This window comes from Bubalus kerabau, chromosome 11 (genome assembly GCF_029407905.1).
Source record: "Bubalus kerabau isolate K-KA32 ecotype Philippines breed swamp buffalo chromosome 11, PCC_UOA_SB_1v2, whole genome shotgun sequence".
NCBI lineage: Eukaryota > Metazoa > Chordata > Mammalia > Artiodactyla > Bovidae > Bubalus > Bubalus kerabau.
In genome coordinates, this window is record NC_073634.1 from 64,672,531 (window position 1) to 64,695,413 (window position 22,883).

The 22,883-nt window shown below is 37.0% G+C and overlaps 1 protein-coding gene across 1 annotated transcript in view; it reads right to left on the reverse strand.

The window, feature by feature from the left end:
• The window catches only part of WDPCP (WD repeat containing planar cell polarity effector), a 282,688-nt gene that overhangs the window by 125,707 nt on the left and 134,098 nt on the right, over positions 1-22,883 (reverse strand). Inside the window, exons 8-10 of the mRNA XM_055541743.1 lie at positions 11,935-12,049; positions 9,543-9,676; positions 5,841-6,032 (exon numbers count right to left, since the gene is read on the reverse strand). Coding sequence (XP_055397718.1) covers positions 5,841-6,032; positions 9,543-9,676; positions 11,935-12,049 — 441 coding nt within the window. The remainder of the gene's footprint in view (positions 1-5,840; positions 6,033-9,542; positions 9,677-11,934; positions 12,050-22,883) is intronic.

A 22,883-nucleotide genomic window follows, 5' to 3' on the forward strand; every position in this document is an offset into this window, starting at 1 on the left:
TCGCAAAGAGTCAGACATGACTCAGCAACTGATCTGAATATGTTTTTTATTAATTTTGTTAGACAGATTCAAGTGTCCTTTTCTGAATAAGATATCTTGAAATTATTGCCATACTCAGAAAGCTTTCGTTGAAGGCAATGGCACCCCACTCCAGTACTCTTGCCTGGAAAATCCCATGGACAGAGGAGCCTAGTAGGCTGCAGTCCTTGGGGTCGCTAAGAGTGGGGCACGGCTGAGTGACTTCACTTTCACTTCAGTTTCATGCTTTGGAGAAGGAAATGGCAACCCACTCCAGTGTTCTTGCCTGGAGAATCTCAGGGACAGGGGAGCCTAGTGGGCTGCCGTCTATGGGGTTGCACAGAGTCGGACACGACTGAAGTGACTTAGCAGCAGAAAACTTTATCGAATGCTTATAGCTGAAAAGTTAAAATATCTACTCAAGGTAAGAGAAAAGTAAGTTGGGTTGTCATCACATTTTTGACAAAGCTAATGAATTAAATATTTCTAGGATGATAGTAATTACTTTTTTCAAAAGTAAATATAAAGAGTGTGCTCAGCCACTCAATCATGTCCAACTCTTTGTGACCCCATGGACTGCAGCCTGTTGGGTTCCTCTGTCCATAGAACTTTCCAGGCAAGAATACTAGGATGGGTTGCCATTTCCTACTCCAGGGGATCTTAAGCACGTGTGTGTTATTCACTCAGTCATGTCCAACTCTTAGAGTAGCCTGCCAGGCTTCTCTGTCCATAGAATTCTCCAAGCAAGAATACTGGAGTGGATTGCCATTTCCTACTCCAGGGGATCTTAAGCACGTGTGTGTTATTCACTTAGTCATGTCCAACTCTTAGAGTGGCCTGCCAGGCTTCTCTGTCCATAGAATTCTCCAAGCAAGAATACTGGAGTGGATTGCCATTCCCTTCTCCAGGGGATCTTCCCAAACCAGGGATCAAACCCTGGTCTCCTGCATTGCAGGCAGGTTGTCTATGTTTGAGCTACAGGGAAGTCCTGTATTAAATAAAAAGGACTACCATGTTATGTATGATAATAAACACAAATACCACAGAAAGCTATTTTTAAATGAATTTTATAGATAAAAATGTTTTTCTTTATCCTATTTATTGTATATTTTTCAAAACAATTTTTTTTCCTAGACAACAAAAATCTCTCTTGTTCTGTTTCTAATTAAGATATGTACCATTGTTTAGAGCTCTGTGGTATGCAATTAGACCTGCAGTTTTCTAATATCCATAAAATAAATTTAAAAATGTTCCTCCTTTGAAAGACAGATAATTCAGTCACAGAGAGCTTATTTCTATGTTTCCTTTGTTTTTTTTTTTTCCAGCTGCTTGGTAAGCCAATTTTCTACTTAGAGTCTACTATTAAAACACTCATTTGGTTCAGTATGTGGGCTTTATCCTTTCCATGGTCTGTTATGCAAAAGAGATGGCTTTAAACAATTTTTTTAGTTTGTTGTAAAGCAGTGGTTCTCAACTTGGATGCACATGAGAATCACCTAGGGAACCTGTAAAAGAGTACTGATGTCGCCTCCCTCTCTGGAGACTCTGATGTAACTGGTCTAGGTGGGTCCCTTTGTAAAAGCTCTGTAGGTGACTGTAATGTGTTGCCAAGGCTAGGAACCACTAGTCTAGGATCTTGCCACAGTCCAAATAAAAGCTTATTGTCTTTTCTGATTGAACTTGGATGAGAAATGATTGTTTAAAATTCTGTCATCTAATAGATACAAAGATTAAATTCCTTCTTTATAAAGTTGCTACTTTTGTAGTCTGACTTTTAGGGTTTAAGAGTATATTGTATCTCTTATTCTGAAGATTAGCATAAGAAGTCTATTGATTGCTAGTGAAAAATATTTAAAGATATATGCCTGAATATTACCTTTATAGACTAGTAGTTTTAGTTCATGTTTTCCTAAAAAATATGCTACAATTCATGGTTAAAGACTGTCTTCATACACACAGAAAGAAACAATTATTTCCCTAGACAATTATTCCAAAAGACATTCATTTTTTTGCATATAGAAGTTCACATGAGGTTCTGAAAAAAAAATCTTTATTAATTTTTCCAACAATTTCATTTTGATAGATTGAAAGAACCAAATCTAAGACAGAAGCTACTTGACAAAATCTTAATATATTAAGATAAATACATGCAGTCAGTGGTGATAAGTAAAAATCAGGTACAAATATCATATAAAACCTAATGAAAATCTATTCAAATACTTAAACAAGATGGATAATTTTCCAAAAACACAAAATAAGGAAAATGACTCAAGGAAAAAACAGAATTCCTGAAAAACAACCGTTGAAAAATGGAATCAGTGATAAAAAATAAATCTATCTTCCTTGAAAGACAGCACACCCAGATGCTTTTATGTGTTTTACCAAACATTCAAGTATTATATGATTTCTTTTGGTACTGTTTCACAGAGGAGAAAAGAGAAAAGCTAGTCAAATCACTCCACAAGGCTAGTACAATTTTGATATGAAACTTAGGATAGTAACTAAAAAAAAGTAAAATTGTGTACCAACCTTGCTGCTGCTGCTGTGGCCACTAAATCGCTTCAGTCATGTCCGACTCTGTGCGACCCCATAGACGGCAGCCCACCAGGCTCCCCTGTCCCTGGGATTCTCCAGGCAAAAACACCGGAGTGGATTGCCATTTCCTTCTCCAATGCATGAAAGTGAAAAGTGAAAGTGAAGTCACTCAGTCATGTCCGATTCCTAGCAACCCCATGGACTGCAGCCCACCAGGCTCCTCCGTCCATGGGATTTTCCAGGCAAGAGTACTGGAGTGGGTTGCCATTGCCTTCTCCGTATCAACCTTGAGCAAGTTGTAAATCTTCTTTGAAAGTTCCCCCCTTATTATCTCTCTAGGTAAAAACAATCATTTCCCACTGTCTCCTGTACTGCTAACATATACTCTATCCACAGTACTTTAACACTTTAGTGTACACACATGTATTCATATTTGTCTCTCACTGGTAGACACTAAAATCCTTGCAGGCAGGGAAAGCTTTGTATTCATATTCTCTGGCATGAAATACAGTGCTTACTCCATGGTCAGGGCTTCCCAGGTCACTCAGTGGTAAATAATTCACCTGACAGTGCAGGAGACATGGGTTTGATCCCTGCAATAGGAAGATCCCCTGGAGGGAGAAATGGCAACCCACTCCAGTATTCCTGCCTGGGAGATCCCATGGACAGAGGAGCCTGGTGAGCTATAGTCCATGGGGCTGCAAAAGAGTAGTACAGGACTTAGGGACTAAACAACAACAGCTACTCCATGCTCATGCTTAACAGCTGATGAATGATGTGAAGAGAGAGAGAGTGAAAGTGTTAGTTGCTCCATCGTGTCCATTTCTTTGCAACTCCATGGACTGTAGCCCACCAGGCTTCTCTATCCATGGAATTCTCCAGGCAAGAATTCTGGAGTGGGTTGCCATTCCCTTCTCCAGGGGATCTGCCTGACTCAATGATTGAACCCAGGTCTCCTGCGTGGCAGACTGGTTCTTTACTGTCTGAGCCACTAGGGAAGCCCCAATACTGGAGTGGGTTGCCATGTCCTCCCTCCAGGGGATCTTCCCAACCCAAGGATCAAACCCAGATCTCCTGCATTGCAGGAGGATTCTTTACTTTCTGAGCCATCAAGGAAGCCCAAGAATATTGGAGTGAGTAGCCTATCCCTTCTTCAGGGGAACTTCCCGACCCAGGGATTGAACCAGGGTCTCCTGTATTGCAGGGGGATTCTCTACCAGCTGAGCTACCCAGGAAGCCCAGGAAGGGCATTTCAGGTAGAAATATCTGTAATCTGTACAGGTGTGCACTGCTTGCATGCTCAGTTGCATCTGACTCTTTGCAACCCCATGGACTATAGCCTGCCAGACTCTTTTGTCCATGGAATTTTCCAGGCAAGAATACTGGAATGGGTTGCCATTTCCTACTTCAAATTTGTACAGGCAGAAGGTGAGAAAGAAGCAGCGAGTACATCATTTGGCTAGAATATTGATTTGTATAAAGGAATAACACTGGAACAGTAGGTCACAACCAGTCGGGGCAGGGGGGTGCTTTTCAGTGCGGAAGCTAAGTTTAGCTGAAAATCTAATGAAGGCATTTGAACAGGCAATGGCAAAATCAGACCTGTGCTTCAGAATTCAGATGAGCACTTTTTTTTTTTTGAGCTGCCTGGGACCCATATGGTTTAAATCCATCATTTTAAAAGTTAGAAAACTACAGTCAGGATAGGTGATCTACCCAAGACCAAAGACTGTATCATTAGTTAAAAGCAGGCTGAACCTTACAGGAGTAAACTTAATTCAAGTCACACAGTATATGGTCCAACCAATAGGCAAACTGAAGTTTATTGAACCACAGAGTCCATAAACTAGACACAGGGAGATGAAGTATGTGGACCATATGTATATACCCTTTTCAAACAGTCCTAATTTCAGGTAATAAGTTCATTTCAATAAAAGTAATTTGTGTACTGTAAAACTAAAGGTTGATTTATGCTTTTTTTTTTTTTTTTTTACTTTTATTCTAAGACAGAACATTTAAAAGAATTCTAGTTGGCTTTATTACATGAAGTCAGTTTGATTAGGTCTTTTATTCAGTTAGCTTCTAGATCCAAGGTCAATATGATGGTAGGCATGAACAGGAAGTGAATAGGAATAAAGCACTTCTTTATCCTTACAAAATCCATACGTGGAGCATTAAAAGTGTCTTAGTTACTACAACAAAATTGGAAAAGTTCCAGAAAAAGGTAAATTAATTAAAAAGGGCTCTTCAGCCTTAAAAGATAGCCTGTAAGTTTATAAAGTCAGAAGAGGTAAGTGGGGGATAGAGAAAACTTGTACTTGTTCATTATCTCAGAATACTAATTCTGAAAAATATTTCTTAAAGTCTAAAAGATAATGGATTTAGAGAAAATACAGGAACATACAATTTTACCTAGACAAAACATACCATTTTACCCACTGAAAAACCACATTGAGGAGGTTGTTTTTTCAATTTAAAGTTACATTAAGAAAACAGAATTTCAGACTCAAAGTACTGATACAAGATGAAAATATCCACAGGTTCGTGATAATGAATGATGACGGAACATTTTCAGAAATAGACAGGGTGAGATCTCATATACACTTCCTAGATTAATCCTTTTGGTGTCTGTGTCCAAGGCAGGACACTAGATTGAGAAGGCTGCTCCTCTAAGGCCCTCCTTACAAATCCTTGCCCCAAGCCATGGTTTGGCACCACAGAGTCTTATAGAAAACAGGCATCTGACTACTGTTTGCTAACTGACTAACTGATGTTTAAAGAAGGTGGTTAATAACACAGCTTTGAAAGGCATGAAATCATGAGCAAACAGTAATGACAGCACTAATTATGATAATGACAAGAATCACAATAGTAATTGAGATTATTAATTAATACATGTAATAATAGTATTACATCATTATTGCTCTAAATGCATCTATTAACTTGGATATCTTCATTCACTCTGTTTTTCAAATAATGAAACCACAGCACATGGAGGTTAGTAATCTGCTCAAGGACAGAGAGGTAGGTAGTGGCAGAGCTAGGATTTGAACCCAGAAGCTTGTGCTATTAATCACTATGGTATTCGGGCAAGTCCTGAAACTGTCTGTGGATCCTCCAGATGTGATACTTTAAAGGATCCCATTTCATATGTACTTACTTTTGTTGAATATTTGGAAAACAAATTATAGACTTTAAAAAGCATTCACACTTATTTCAGAATAGAAAACTAATAACCCTATTTTAGTTTCTCTTCAACAAAATGTATATATTTACTTTAGATTTACCTCCAGCTTTCCTTGAGCATAACTCAGGAGCAGCAGATTGGCTCTATCCTTCTCAGAAGAAATGGGGGTCCAAGGCCAAGCATCATCACTGACCAGTGGCCACCAGCAAACAACTCTATCTTGAACACAATTGATAGCTAGACGACGCTGTGTTGTCCTATTTACTGGGCCAGGGATTTCATAATAGGAAATCTAATGGTTTAAAAAAAAAAAAAAGACAAGGATCATTTTTAAAAGGCAAAATCCTCAAAGTATTACAAAAATTAAAGCATCTGTAAATGTAGATAAATGCAAGTAAATATGCATGTTAAACATGTGCTTAAGGAGGTGTCAGAATTTACCAAATTCTTTTGACACATACATAAAAAAGACATATGTTCAAAATTCTCCCCATTTTTAGCAGAGGAAAGGAAAAGGAAAAATGTGAGTTGGGGAGGAATTGGCCATAGCAATCCCAATCAATACCAAAATGTACAGTCATGGTTGCTTGACAGCATCGACCTACACATAGGCTTTAAGACCAGCTATATTAAATGACAGGTTCAGTATTGCTGACCAAGAGTGTCGGACTACTGTTTAAGACATAACATGTTAACAGTGACTGACAACAACAAAAGGAAAAACAACTTGAGGCAAATATCGCTTTAAAGACATATATACAAAAATTCTGCATAAAGGGATAAGCCACAGCATCATGCGTAAAAGTTTATGCAGCTTCTGAGAATTATGCTTTCTTTCTTAGGACGGATTTGTAGAATTTATTATTCAAACTATGTTATTTTGGAACATGGTTATTTGAAAACATAAGCACAGCACCATCTGGGTGACACATGCCAAGGAAATATAGATTGCACCGTATTTCTGCTTAAGGAATTAATGGAAGGTTGATAGCTTGGAAGCAAAAAAAAAAAAAAAAAAAACTATCTTGCCATTGCTGGTCAGCAATAATCGAACCACTTTCTGGGGATTAAGCGCATGGCTAAGCCTACTGGACCAGACACTAGCAAAGGGCAGGGGGTCTTCTTATCAGAGAAATGCTTCTGGAGCCAGTCTCACTACATGACAGATTGCTTTCATATTCCTGTCTGCAAGGCAACAAAGGATGGCAGTAATGCGATAATGCCAGAGTGCAATGGGTGTTAAGAACCCGTTGCATTTATGTATTGTATTTAGTAAATAATCAGGCTCATCCAAATTGTGATCTCACCACTCAACCAAGGCCATTAAAATCAAGGTTAATGCTTTAATAATCCTCTGCTATTTTTTTTTAATATGGTCAAAAGGAACCCTTTTCTATTTGCATGGCCATAATATTATTGACCTCTTCATCCTCTGAATGCACATCAAAAGGAACTGAAATCAAAGTAATTACCAGTGTTGTTCTCTCATGGTGAACATTTAACTCCTTGCACTGTCCCTTCACTGTTAAATAAATTGAATTGGATTTTTAAAATGTAGACAGGAAAACTTGCTAAAGGTCAATAATTTCATGATATTTCCATTTTTCTCTACCAAAACTGTTTCAGTCTAAAAGAACTAAATTATGATATAGCTGTAAAGAAGAGCAGGATTGTAATACTCTACACTATTTCCTTGTTTTAAAATCCAAATGGGCAATGACAGACAACACAAATTACTTTACGCTCTAAAGTGCAAATTCTTATATTTAAGTTCTCAATATCACTATTTTAACTAGCTATCTTCTTATTTGAAGGAAATATCACAATGAAATTGCTAAGTCCTTAAAATACACAAACATTATTTTGACATCCTACCTGGCATTTACACAGAACTTCTATATAAGAAAACAGAGTTAAAACAAGAGGCTGCCATTTTCAATCCTCACATAATGTAAATCATGTATGTTATCTGAAATTTAATGTTTGTTTTGAGTATTAATGGTTTACTATTCTATCACAATGGTCAAGAGGGCAAGTGAAATGAACAAGTTTCTTAAAATGTCCTTCCAATAATAAATGGCAGTTTTATCAAATATTAAATACCTGTATTTAAAATATTGAACTAGAAAATGAAATCCATGGGTTTTCCAGAGGGAAGCAGGCTACTTCTTCTCTAATGTAAAGAAATGACATGGAGTGCTCATGTTTTTAATTTCTCATATCTAATGACAGAATGAACAAATATGTAACTCTCTTACTCAAGGTGTAGGGCCCATATACTCAGTCTATTTTTCACATCTTTTCATTAGAAAAGATGACATCCTAACAGTTTCTCTCTGCTCTCATTAATGGGGAGCTACTATCCTTAAGCTGAGAAGACTTTGCCAAACTACCCACCACACTTAAGATGAAGAAAGTAGGCATACAAAATTTTATATAAATGCATTAAAAACAGTCACTTTAATAGTTAATGCATTAAAATTAATGCATACTGGTGCATTTTAAAGACCAGTATTAGTAAATTAACAACATTTCAAGGAAAGCTAGCCATTCTGGAAAATAGTATTCCATTAGGAATGTTAAACCATTTTTTACTAGACAAAATATATGAGTACTACAGATTTTCAGTTTAAAAGAATCAATATTATACAAAGTGTTATAGAAGCTATATAAGGCTTGCAAACAAAACGAAATTATAGTTTATTACCATGATGAAAAAGTTAATGTATTTTATCCCATGTGAAAAATCTTTTTTATAAGAGTAGATTTTTCTGATAAATAAAATTAAATCCTCCCACACCACTACTAACTCAGTCACAATAAGAAATAGCCCAAAAGAACCCAAAAGGGCAAAAGGTTAGGTCAAATACTATTAGACTTTTCAAACACACACACGCACACACACAGTTTCAAGCCACAAAGCTGGCTTTTAAGAATCTTTGCCCTTGTTATAGATACTCCTGGTACAGTCTAAGTGTGCATCTTTTTTAAGGAAGCTGTATATCAGTCTTGTTCCCAGTGAACAGTGAACTGTCTCAAATCCACGTCACAGAGGCTGGATCAATCTTGCAAACACAAGTCACTGCTGAAAAGAGGCCTTGAACTGAAACAGCCTGGAAAATGTATGAGATACTCATTCTAGCAGAGAGTATGCCTTCCAAGCAGTTAAAATGTAATGTGGCAAAACTTAAATTAAACACATCATTTAAAATAAAAATCCTGCCTTAACAGATGTAAAGTCCCTGATACAAGGAAACAAATTACCTGGAGTTACTGAAGGGAAAGAGACTAACACATGAAGGAGATTTCTTTTTGCATTTTTCTCCACAGTTATAGCTGATGTTGGGAGGAGGGGGATCTTCCCACTCCTTGTTTATTACACTTTTCTATTAACCTTTGAAAGTGTTGTCTTCTTTCTTGTGAAATGGAAGCGAGAGCAGCTACCCTTGCCTAGAATAGTGATACGGGGTCTTAGGGAAAAATGAGAATGGTATACATACTACTACCAGCAAGAAAACCATTTTAAAATGTGTAACTTGCCTCTATTATCTTTCTGATTTCCATAAGTATGATGTAAACTGCTCCAAGCATGCCACTGTTAAACCCCCATAATGAGAGTAAAAAAAGAAAACTTTGGATGGCCACTGTTTCTAGTTGATCAAGCTTAATCCTATACTATGAATAACTCTGGTTTTTTTGAAATCCATAATCATTTAAGAAAAAAGAGCATAACATCAACTCAAGCAATACTCTAGCATACCTTAATAATTAACAATATGACCATATACATTCAAATCTCTACCTTATAATCCAAGGCTGAGAGCTTTTCCAGTCTTTTGTTTATATCAGGAGAGCTCATCTTCTTGGCAAACTGAATAAAACATAGTTTGTTTTGTGCCAAAAATGATAAGATGATGAAGCTGTCTGTGAGAAGAGCTTAAAAAAAAAAGATTTGATAATACTATCAAGTACTAAGTTAGAATAAAATAATAACAAATTAATAGTTTCTTCTACTGAAATGTTACAAAAAGCTATTTTCAGAAGATAAATGAATATTAATTGAAATAACTGAAGTCTCATAAATATCATTGTGGACATTTCCCAATGATAATAAAGATATTAGAAAGAAACAACAATAATCAATCTAATCATGCATGGATTTGATATTTTTCCTTTCCATGAGACCATTTCAATATACACTGATATTTGGGGACAACCTACAAATGAGATGTATTTGGAATAAAGGTAGGAAAAGCATAAAACACTGTTTCATATCTGAACATAAAGATAAAACACTTATTTGTACTTAGCCTTTAATCCTGTATTTATATGATACAAACCATCTGAGAATAAATTGGATTTATTAGAGGATACAGATCAGTGTTCTCCACCAATTTTTTAAAAAAATTTTCATCAATGAACTTTCTGAAAGTATACTAGCTGAATGAACTAAAACATATTATACCCAATATATTATATAAAGTAATACGTGATAATGAAGATTAGCAAAAACATTTCTACAGCTATATTTCTAAAGCACACAGTTAATTAATTTGCACTAATTTGGGTTACATAAAGAGCCATTAATGTTAAAAAATTACTGATAAAAACATGTAGTAGGAATTTGAGAAATGTTTTACGTTGTTCCCAGCAAAAAGAAGTTATTGAATGTTTTATATATTTTTTTTTACTTCCATATCCCTGGCTGTGCAAGCAGTAACCACAGTAGATCAACACAATTACAGGAGAATCTGGAGAAATGCCAAGAAATCACATTGTTATCATTTACTCATGAGAATGTATGTATTATTTGTGGTTTAAAGAAACAAGTGAAAAAAGATATCTCAGCAACATGAACACTTTTGGAGGTCTCCTTTTGATTCTAATGGAGGACCACCAAAATGACAAAATCATCACAGCCACTATTTTATTTGCAGAATCAATGAAGGGGTCAATTATTAGACATGTAAAAATGGAACCTCTTCCACAGGAAAGCTTCCTTAGCATCATGATCCTACAAGGAAGAAGAAGTGGCATACTCATAACCCTACCCCCAGCTTATCATTATCAGGAATACTACTAATGATAGCCACACTGCAGAGTGCTTTTCTCTAAGAAATTGTGTCCGCATTATTCAGAGATACTAGTGAGCACACACAGCAGAAGGGTTTCTATAATCTTACCTCTGTCCTTTCCACTAGACCACACTTTCCTTTGATTATTCAATTTAAGATATGGATAATTTTCAATCTCTAATGATAATATGCAATCTGTTTCTTTTAATTTATTTAATTGGAGGCTAATTACTTTACAATATTGTATTGGTTTTGCTATACATGCAATCTGTTTCTTAGACCTTTTTTTTCACCTCGAATTCAAGTGCAGTCTTAAAACTTTAGGAGTCAGCACACTATAGTGCAAAGAAGATGGGTTCAAATTTCAGCTCAGTCATTTTGGGGCTATTCCTTAGTATCTCATTGGTGGACATGTTCATCAGTATCTCAGCTTCAATTTCCTTATCTATAAAACAGAAATAACTATATCTTACAAGGAACAGTTTTAATTAAATTATATAGGTAGGCTGGCACAGCGAAGAGCCTTTTAAGGATTAATAAATGTCAGTATGCTACCTTTTCAATAATTGGCTTAGGTCTTTATGTGCTTTGTAGCAATTATATACTAACTGTGATATCACTTTACAGGATTCAGATTTATCTGGTATTCTTGGCATTGATTTTTTATTTTTAGAAATACTGCTCAAACTCTCTCAGAAGTTAGTATTCATAGACTTTGGTAACAAAGAATGTCCTAAGAGCCAAAGAACATATTTTGTTTTTGTTTTTGTACTAGGTGGCTGTGCTGACAAATTGGGGTTATTTATTCAAAATTCATGTGAAAGTGAAAAATATTTGAAATGTCAACACACCAAACAAAACACCCACCTCTTTCGAAAATATGTTCACTTTTTTAAGGAAACAGTAAAAAATACTCAAGAATACTAACAATTGACAAAAACTTTGACATTAAATATTAGTTAAAACTTGTATTGGTCCCAGGGGTTGTAACTGTGCTATTACCAGCAATTACTTGTGTTTTCAAGTCCCTAGTGGTAATAATTAGTCTACCTGTTGACACTCTATTTCTCCTGCCCCACTGTTAATGTAGGCAATTGATTTGCACATGGGGGTAATTACCATCACTGATGGTGTCTGAGATGAGCTTCCCCACCAGGCTTCTGTCAATCACCACTTTCTCCAGCTGCGGCCCAGAAAGGCTTAGGGACACCAGCACACCTGAACCAAAGAGGAGCTAAAAACAGGTAGAGAGACAGGGGGAGGGAGATATACCAAGAATCAGAATCTTTTAAAAATTTCTCCCCAAATGTACAACTTATACAGATATGTACATGTATATCTATACCGTGGAATTATAAAGAGTTCTTTGAAAAACAATCACTGACATTATGAGTAAAAAAATACAGGTGGTTAAATGGTGGAACACAGTAAGTGCACTGATCAGTGCTATATGAAGAAACTGAATTTAGTCCATGTTTATTAGAAGTGTAATCTTTTAATTACTTGGAAAATAACCATGTTTATGAAAAAACTTCCTTGCACGGCATTCAGAGATGTGATGTGTCTTACTGAAATGTTTTCAAAGATTACTATTTATATTAGTAATTAAAAGAAGATTTCTTAACATTTGAATAGGCATTGCTACATAGTAAACAGCAATCATCATTACAATGTTAACACCAAGTATTATGATTTATCTGGAATTTAAACTCCTTGAAATAAAAATCATGTCTAAAATATTAAAATACATGTAAATCCAAGGCAATTAAAGCACAATGTTAAACGTTAAAATTCATAAATAAGCACCACACACCAGAAATAACTTCTCAAGGAGAGATAAACACAGTAAAGTACACAGGCTTTATTAATATTACTGTTCACCCAACCACCCAACAAAAGATGTCTGGATATCACCATTATGGTTTTATACTGCTCCTTTTCATTTGTTGCAGTATAATTCATTCATCTCCAAATGTTTAAAACTTCTGAAAGGACTATGCATATGTGTATGCTTGTTATCTATGAGATTATGAAATATCAACATTGGAAGAAATTGTTTCACCTTCAAGGCAACAGACTCAAAGCAGATGAATCATGTAATAGCATATGGTATAAGAAGAAAAAAACCAATTGTCAGTAAACTAATCACAAACATGCTAGCCAAATCCAAAGACAACTATGATTTTAAACAAAACAGGGGAATTCCCCACCTACCTAGGCATCATGTCCCAGCTAGAGAGCATGATTCTCGACAAGACATACTGGGACATGTGTGAACAATGAGCAGCATGAGGGACTAGGTGATTATTATATTTAAAAAAGACAACTATTCCCTACTGTCTAACAGATTGCAGGCATATGAACCAGAAAAGAAAATGAAGGGCCCCATGTGATTAAGTTCAGTTCAGTTCAGTCGCTCAGTCGTGTCCGACTCTTTGCGACCCCATGAATCACAGCATGCCAGGCCTCCCTGTCCATCACCAACTCCCAGAGTTCACTCAAACTCATCATGTGATTAAAGGAACTGTCAGTTTCATGTTAATTTACCCCAAAGGGGCCAGAAGGCAGGGGAAAGGAGAACTTAACTGTATTGGTATGGGAGACTAATAAGAGAAGGTGAAGGTACGTTTGTTCCAAGAATTTGAAACTACTTCATAAATTAATTAATCTCTACTGAATTATGAATTACATCCAGCCACACCATATACCTTGATGACTAACACTGATAGTTTCCTTTTAGGGATTACCCCCATAACAATATAACATGTGGTCTTTACCCCTACATTCTCCCTTCTCAAGCAGGCAATTTTAGGGTCATCTTTCATATCTAGTTCTCCCCCTTATAATAGTTTTTCCTCCCCTCATTTATTCAGTCTCTCCCTCATTTATTCAGAAAAGTGAAGTCGCTCAGTCATGTCCGACTCTTTGAGACCCCATGGACTGTAGCCTGCCAGGCTCCTCCATCCATGGGGTTTTCCAGGCAAGAATACTGGAGTGGGTTGCCATTTATTCAGAGCACCTTTAAAATTTGTCCTTTTCTACTTATTTTTATCTACTACAATTTTACACCCATACTCTTAAGCAACTCTTTTCTTCATTATCTACTATTAGTTCCTAATGGATACTAGCTAGGCCACTTTTATCTTTATATCTTAAAGATATATCTCTCTATATCTTTCTATCTTTATATCTTTTTATCTTATCTAGTGCCTAGAACAATGTCAGACACATAGGAGGTGCTAACTAAATGCTTAGAGAAAGAATCATAATTAATTCATGATAAGATTAAATAATTTCCAGTTAGAAGGAAATCTGGTCTAATTTTCCACTCCCACATGACATGGAAGTTCCTTCTTTAGCATCTCTGCAGGCATCCTTCAAGGATCCAGCCATGCTTGAATACTGCCAGTAACTAGAAGCTGCTTTAAACAGATAACTAATGAAGAAGTAAAAAGGTCTCCTTCAGGAGACAACATTTGAGTACAGATCCAAATGAAGTGAAAGAACAAGCCATATGATTACTAGAAAAAAGGGAATTTGAGACTTAGAATGGTAAATGCAAAAACTCGTGAGGTCAGAATGTGCCTGGGAAAACTGACAAAAGGTAGGCCAGTGTGCCTTGAGGGGTGAGGAGTGAGTGAGAGGGATGTCAGAGGATGGAATCAGCAAGGTAGTCAGGGGAGCTTGTTGAGGAAAAGCCATAGGGTTTTAAGCAGCAGTGAATTATAATTTATATTTTAAGGAAGGATCAGGGCAAAAGTAGAAGCAGAGAGACCATTAGGAGGCTACTGCAGTGGCCTGGGTGAGAGATGATGATGGCTTGAACTCGATGGCAATGCTAGAGGAAATAGTACGTGGATATATTTGAGACATATTTTAAAGGGGAGCAACTGGGGCTTGCTGAAGAATTGGATGTAGCAGACAAGAGAAAAACTCAAAGGTTTTTGGGCTGAGGAACTTGGTTTATTGAGATGGGGAACACTTGAGGAGAGGTAAATTTAGATTGGGAGAATCAAAAGTTTGGTGTGGACATGTTAAGTTTAAGGTGTCTATGGACATATAAGTAGAGATATCAAATAGTCTGAAGTCTAGGGTGAAGTGGGGGCTGGAGATTATATTTGGGAGTCATCAACAATGTATGGTAGTGTTTAAAGTCTTGGAACAGAATAGTGAAAGTCGCTCAGTCGTGTCCAACTCTTTACAACCCCATGGACTATCCAGTCCATAGAATTCTCCAGGCCAGAATACTGGAGTGGGTAGCCTTTCCCTTCTCCAGGGGATCTTCCCAACCCAGGGATCGAACTCAGGTGTCCCACATTGCAGGTGGATTCTTTACCAGCTGAGCCTTAAGAGAAGCCCAAGAATACAGGTGGCCTACCCCTTCGCCAGTTGATCTTACCAACCCAGGAATCGAACCAGAGTCTCCTGCATTGCAGGCAGATCCTTTACCAGCTGAGCTAAAAAGATTGAAGAGGTCATAAGGGTGGAGACCTAATCGAATTAACCTGGTGTCCTTACAAAGAAGAAGACACACCAGCAGGCTCTCTTTCCATGTGCACACATAAGGAAAAGGCCAAATGGCTACAAAGAAGACAGTTGTTTATGAATCAGGAAGAGAGGTCTCACCAGAGCCCAGCCCTTACAGCAACCTGGTCTTGGACTTCTAGCTTCTAGAACTGTGAGAAAATAAATTTGTTGTTTAAGGAAAAAAAAAAAAAGGAGAAAGAGGCCTAACAACTGAGCTCTGGGACATCTCAATCTTTAGATGTGTTATAAGATCAGGTTAGCCCTCTTATTGACACCTAGTTGGGGTACTTATTAGGATTAAGGTATGTCTATCATTTCTGATTTCCAAATGTCATGTGTTCTAGAAGTAGCCCAAACACCAGATTTTGGAATAAAAGGGTATAAGCAAATTAATAAGTTAATTAATACATTTTTATAAAAACAATCTATAGGGAAGCATAAGTTTCCAAGTACTGGTGCCAAATATATTTCTGGATATGGTAATGGCGATAACCAGAATTAGGGGGAAAAAAATAGTATGAGTCTCAGGAAAAGAATATGCTAGCCCAGACAGAAAAGTATCTCTCCCTGTTTCCCCAAGTAGTTAGTAGTTCTTAAGCCCTCCAAAATGGAAAAAGCCTATTTTAAGATTTGGCAGGACAAGAAGGAAAAAGGGCACCAAGATATCCAATTTCAAGGAATCAGAGAATCCAACAGTCCAAAAAATTAAAAAAGAGCAGACAAAGAAGCAAAGGGAGATACCTCTGGAGCAGATCTGAGCTTGAGAAGAGATCCACAGGATGAATAAATAAGAGGGCTTATGGGATTTCCCAAAACTCTGCCAATTTTTTTTATATATTTTATTTTTTAACTTTACAATATTGTATTGGTTTTGCCATATATCAACATGAATCTGCCACAGGTATACACGTGTTCCCCATCCTGAACCCTCCTCCCTCCTCCCTCCCCATACCATCTCTCTGGGTCGTCCCAGCGCACCAGCCCCAAGCATCCAGTATTGTGCATCAAACCTAGACTGGCGACTCTGCCAATTTTAATGTAATTCCCTGTGTAGAAGATGACTAAGGCAAAATAGGAACTGAAACTTTCATTTCCCCTGATACCCTTCCAGACAGGAAGTATCTTCCTTGCTAGTTATGCTCTGACCATTATTTCTTTCTATTGTCTACATAACTTTTTCCTTCTCATGTTTTTAAAATAAGCTCATACCAGAGAGGTCTGTCTTTTTTTAAGAAACTAGGAAATGATCCCCATGATCTTCAGATGATTCCTCAGATTGGTTTCTCTTAACCTTATTTTGAATACTTAATTAGAAGTGAAATGGCACTGGGAGAAGAAAAATTTTTACCAGCTGACATCATTAAGCAAAACAAAAACATAAGCAGAAACAAGAATCCAAGTTTCATTCACTCAGTAGATCAAAAATATGTGAGTGCCTCCTATATATGCCAAGTATATAGACAGGGATATGATGATGAATGATCTAGGCAAGTATTGGTAAAATGTGTATAGAATATAGCAGAAGATCTCATCTCAGAGAAGTGGAGGTTTTGGTTAAGATAGATGACTGCTTCCTAGAAGAGGTAGTTTAGTAGCCATAAAGAGAAGTACATCATACATCATGTATTGACCAATGCATCATAGTCTCAAGTACTGAAGAAGAACCGGTGCAGTAAGTAACTGTGAACGAGCTCTTTTATAATAGTGATCACAAACAACTCAACTGAATTCAGTATTCTCACTGGCTAAGGAAACTCTTCCCAAATCCATGTGATGATTGTCATATCTGAGAGAAGTGAAAAGTAAAGAAAGGCATACAGAATCAGTACTAAAAATCAACCCTGGGTTATAGGTTTAATCCACCATTTGAGAGGGAAGTCACGGACAGGTAGCCAAGACTGATCCCATGAAATCATCAGGTGACATGTGGGAGACAACATGTGCTAAACACTACAATCCAGAGAGGTAACAAAGTATTATGACCATTGGAGTACAATCCAGAGAGGTAACAAAGTATTACGACCATTGGAGTAAATTCTAGGGTTGAAGCAAATACTTATTAAAGTATTATAAACCACTCCTCAGGAGGCCCAGTGAGTTTGTATCAGGATGGTACCCAACGCCTCCCTCAACCTTGACCCCCTATCCAATCCATGGGATAACTTCTGGAGAAATTCAGAACTATAGACAGACAAACCATTTTACATTGAGGAAATCTATAATGAAGGGTAGGGTCACTGATCATTTTAACAGATAACCTGCTGGAAGAGAGATAACATGTTTTCTGTAATTTATTCCTTCATTCAGCAAACATTTATTGCATATAGAGAGAAATCATGCCTGACTAATCCATTAAAGTAGAGAGACATAAGTGAATGCAGTTAAGACAAGGATAAGAAAAAAATTTTAATTGACTCACTATAGGGAACTGACTAAAGCACAAGAAACAAAAGGACAAGAAACATGTATTCTTCTGGATAGAGATGTGCTAACAATGGGGCTTCCCAAAGATTTGTGTGATGTTATGCAATATAGGGAACAGATACATTCCTGGAAATTTGCCTGCAAATCTATTGCAAATTACAAAATCTCATTTTTGTCACTTATTCTCATAAAATGAGCAATGCTAAACTTTAATCCCTAACATAATTTAAAATCCAACTTACATATATACATATACACACATACATAAAATAATTACATACAATAAAAGTGAGAAAATAGTTATAATATTTTATGAAATTCACAAAAGAACATGGTTCAAAGGTAAATCTTGTATTTGCCCATAGTTTTAAAGATCTCAAGGATAAAAGCAGTGGTAAGAAGTGAGTAGGATAGCACATTACTTTTGTACAAAATTTTACAGTTTACAGAGGACTTTAATACACACTCTCTAATTCATATAAAATGTCAGTACAACTCTGGTACATTGTAAATATGTAAATTAAAAAACAGTAATAACAACATAATCCTCATACTAATTCACAATCAAGAGGGTAAAGCAACTAACCAAAGTGAAAGTGTTAATCACTCAGTCATGTCCAGTTCTTTGCAGCCCATGGACTATAGCCCACCAGGCTCATCTATCCATGGAATTCTCCAAGCAAGAATACTGGAGTTGGTATCCATTTCCTCCTCCAGGGGATCTTCCCTACCATAGATCAAACCTGGGTCTCCTGCACTGCAAGCAGATTCTTTACCATCTGAGCCACCTAATCAAAGGTCTCATCATTTGTGGAGAAATAGAGATCAAGACATAGGACAAATCCTGTGTTCTTTCCCCCCCTGCTTAGGAACTAATATCCTTTTACTTTCAGTCAGGTGATTTCCATGTAGTACCTATCTGGTTTTCTTCTCTTTAGCTCCTTCTTCAGTCTAAACCAGCTTCCCTCTAAACCAGTGGTTCTCGAGTGGAGGTGATTTTGATCCCGAGGGGACATTTGGCAATGTCTAGAGACACTGTGGTTGTCACACCTCTATGTGTTAGCTGCATCCATGGAAGCTCACCTGAACAAAGTGCTTGTAAATGAATTTCTATGGAGGCAAAGGTGTTTTCCTTGTCTTCCAACAAACAGATGATTTGGGAGATCCTCAAAGTCTAATCAACACTTTTCTCACAGAAAGAAAGGTAATGAATGAGGACCAGGTCAGAGATCTTAAATGAAATAGTGGGCAGTGCATAGTTCAGATCAGAGCCTGGAGGAAACCTTACCAAATATCTGTAACCGCATTCAGGGCTATGACTCTGATGACTAATGCCAGCTGTCAGGAAAGAAAAAGCCCAAGGGCAAGTCAGAGCTCTAGCCATAGCCTGATAGAAATATCCTGTAAGAACACCTTGGCTCACCAATCAGCCTTATCTATAATTTAGTCTCTTGAGTAATTCATCCATCAGGTGGGAATGCCCCAAGCAAATGAGCAAAGTCTATGATGTCAGATATATTTCATATTGTAAGTAAATAAATTACCATGCTAGTTGATACATCAGTCCCTTTTTAGTTTGGTTATTGTGAATGTTGTTACTACAAGAAAATAAATGGAGATAACATAAAAGATAGACAGGTTTAATTAATCAGAAATTTTTTGCCCTAGCCTGTGATATAGTGAAGTGGGGTGAAATTTTTTAAAAGTTGCAGACCTACATGAATAGCACCATTCCATTTTATTAGAAAAAAATAGGTGTGGTATATGCATACACATGCATAAAGAAATTGTGTAAACACAAGAAAACACAAGAAAGAATTTGACCAAAATATCTCAGTAAGTCCCTCGAAGAGGTGAAATTGGGAGTTGAAGGCATAAACTTTAACTTCTAAACAAAAAGTTGTTTTTAAATTGGAATTGTGAGTAATTTTTTAACTTTTTAATATGTTGTTATTTTTTCTAAAAAACGTTTCAAAAACAAAGAAGCAGATCTTCAAGTATTCTGGTCACAAATAGTTTTATGTTTTTATGTCATAAAATGTGTTTCTGAGAAGCCTGGTAGGCTGCAGTCCATGGGGTCGCTAAGAGTCGGACACTACTGAGCGACTTCACTTTCACTTTTCACTTTCATGCATTGGAGAAGGAAATGGCAACCCACTCCAGTGTTCTTGCCTGGAGAATCCCAGGGATGGGGGAGCCTGGTGGGCTGCCATCTATGGGGTCGCACAGAGTCGGACACGACTGAAGCGACTTAGCAGCAGCAGCAGCAGCAACAGCTAAAAGGATCAAGTAGGAAACTGAACTAAGACCCTCTCCTCTGCATTTACATTTATTAAAAAATAAAACACTTTTTTATTATAGTCTTATTAGATTGCTTACCCATGTCTAATTTCTTTATTCACTAAAAAGATTATAAGTAACAATCGGAAAGTATGGTATATTCAAACTATGGATTACTCTGCACCTACTAAAAATAAGAAGGGGAGATGTAGATCATTAATAGGTATGTTATATGTTGTTATGTGAAGTTACAGAAAAATATTTACAGAAAATAATATATATAATAAGTAAAATATATTTATATACTACTTACATATATGAGCGTTTGTAAATGCATGGAGGAAGGACATAAACAACTGTTGACTGTGCTTACCATGGTGAGGGTAGTCCTCTGAATGTTTATCTGCTTGTATTGCATGCCATTTAACAATGTTAAGGAATCATCTTAATATTTTAAAATTAAAACCTTAAAAGTGGGAATAAAGATCACCACTAAATTCTTGTAGAATTCCTTTGGTTTGAGAATACTATTTTTAATTTTCACCTTTACCCAACAGATTTCAAATTCACAGGTAAATTGTGCCAATACTGCTTCAATTTCTCTCAGATCTACCATTTTTAATATAACTCCTTATCCACCCTCTTTTTACCAGGACAACACTCAACAGATGCCCTTGACACCTTCCACTTCTCCTTCCCCACAGTATATACTAATACAGCATAAATGTAAAAGAGTATTTCCCAAAGCTTCCTCCACAAAATAGTGATCTTTAAAGATATTCCAAAGTAAGCTTGGAAACATTATATATGACAGTCTCTTCTTGGGACTGATAATAGCACTTTGTAAGTAAATTTAAACACACACATACACACACACACTCACATTTAATGTACAATAGGATATTATGGTAGCTTTAAGGATAGCAAGATTTTTTTAGGATTAGTATTGCTAAATTGTTACTACAATGGAACTTGCATTCAAATGGATGAGGCAGATAGTAATTAGATGGTCACACAGTAAGTGTAAAACTGCAGTGAGTATCAAGAAGTCCGTGGTATAACAGCACATAATAGGGAATAGAGCTCATCAGGGAAGGCTTCCTGTGAACGTGGTAACTCAATGTCAGAGGCCTAAGGATAAGAATGTGTTACCTCCGTGAAAGGAGGAGCAAAGGGCATTCAAGGCAGAGCTAAGAACAGTTTGTGCAAGGGCCTCAAAGCAGTAGAAAGCCTACGGAGCATAAGCAATGGACAGAAGCCCGGTATGGCTGTGGCACTGAAATTAGGAAAGAATTTGGTAATAGATGCAATTAAAAAGATAGGTAGGTTGGGACCAGTTCAGTTTAGCCTTTAAGAACAGTGTCATGCTATAATTTTTTAAACTGAATTTACTGATTTAATTTTTGGAAGAGGTAACACATCCTTGTAGTTCCAAAAGAAAATGACAACAAATTATACAGAGGTATACAATTTCTCACCTTTGTATCCCTCCTACCTCTTCTCCCCTACCCTGCCCTAGTTCACCAGTTTCCAGTTTCTATCTATTCTCCAGAGTTACAGAAGGGTTTGAAGCTGGGAAGTAACAGATTTGCTTTTAAAAAATCATTTTGGCTACAGGGTGGAGGACAGACTGGTGGGAGCAGGTAGAACAGTGAAGATGAAGACATGCCAAAGTAGTCAAGAGGGAGAGGGAGAGAGGTGGGTAGAGTTATGAGGGAAAGGATAGAGACCCTCTTGTGGAGGAGAGTGACTTAGGAGATAAAACCCAGTAGAATCAGAGATTAGTTGAATATGTGGCAAGGGGAGGAAGGAGAGATGGGTAAAGAAGAAGTTAATTTCAAGGACAAACAGGTGGCTTCCAGGTTTCTATAAATAAATGGAAGACAGGCTGTTTACTGAGATTGAAGTGGTAGAAGAGGAACAGGAAGAGGGCTCTGAATTTCATTTTAGAGATACTGTATTGGAAACATCTTTGAGGCACCAAAGGAGAGATATCAAGTAGGTAACTGGATTAATGACTGTGGAGCACAGGGGCAAGGCCTGAGCTCTAGAGCGAAGAGGCACTGAAGCTATAAATATAAGTTGGATATCCCAGGAGTTCAGAGTAAAGAGGAGAGGACATTCAAGGGCAGGAGAAAGAAGCACAGGCCTGAAAAGAACACAGAGAAGAATGCTGGAGGGGTAGGAAGAATATTAGAAAAGTGCATGGAGAATTAATACAAAAAAGTATTTCAGGAAAACTGGTGTGGCAGGTAGTATTGAATCCCCTTGTGTATTTAAAATTATGCCTTAAAAAAAAGTCACTAAATTGGATTTAGTGATAACAGAGGGTTTTTTGTAACCTCAGTGTAAAAGGTTTTCAGTGTAATCAGGAGAAAAGTATGGCTGAAGTTGGTTAAATGCTGAGTGAGCAATAGACAAATGGAGCCTTTAAACAGAAATTCTTTTGAGAAACTCGATTCTGAAGAAAAGGGATAAGACATGGTGGTATCTGAGATGAATGTTTTGTTTTGCTTTGCTTTAATAGAAAAGAGTTTAAGTTGATCAGGAATCTCAACAGATTCCATATGGTCAAATCAATTTTGAAAAAGAAGAACAAAGTTCTCATACTTCCTGATTTCAAGACACAGCACAAAGACACAATAATCAAAACAGTGTGGCACTGTCAAAAGACAGATCTACAGACCACGGAACAGAATACAGGGCCTAGAAATACACTCTCACAAATATGGTCAAATGATCTTCAACAAGAGTGCTGAGACCACGCAATGTGGAAAGAATAGTCTCTTCAACAAATGGTGCTGGGAAAACCGGATATCCACATTCACAAGAGTGCA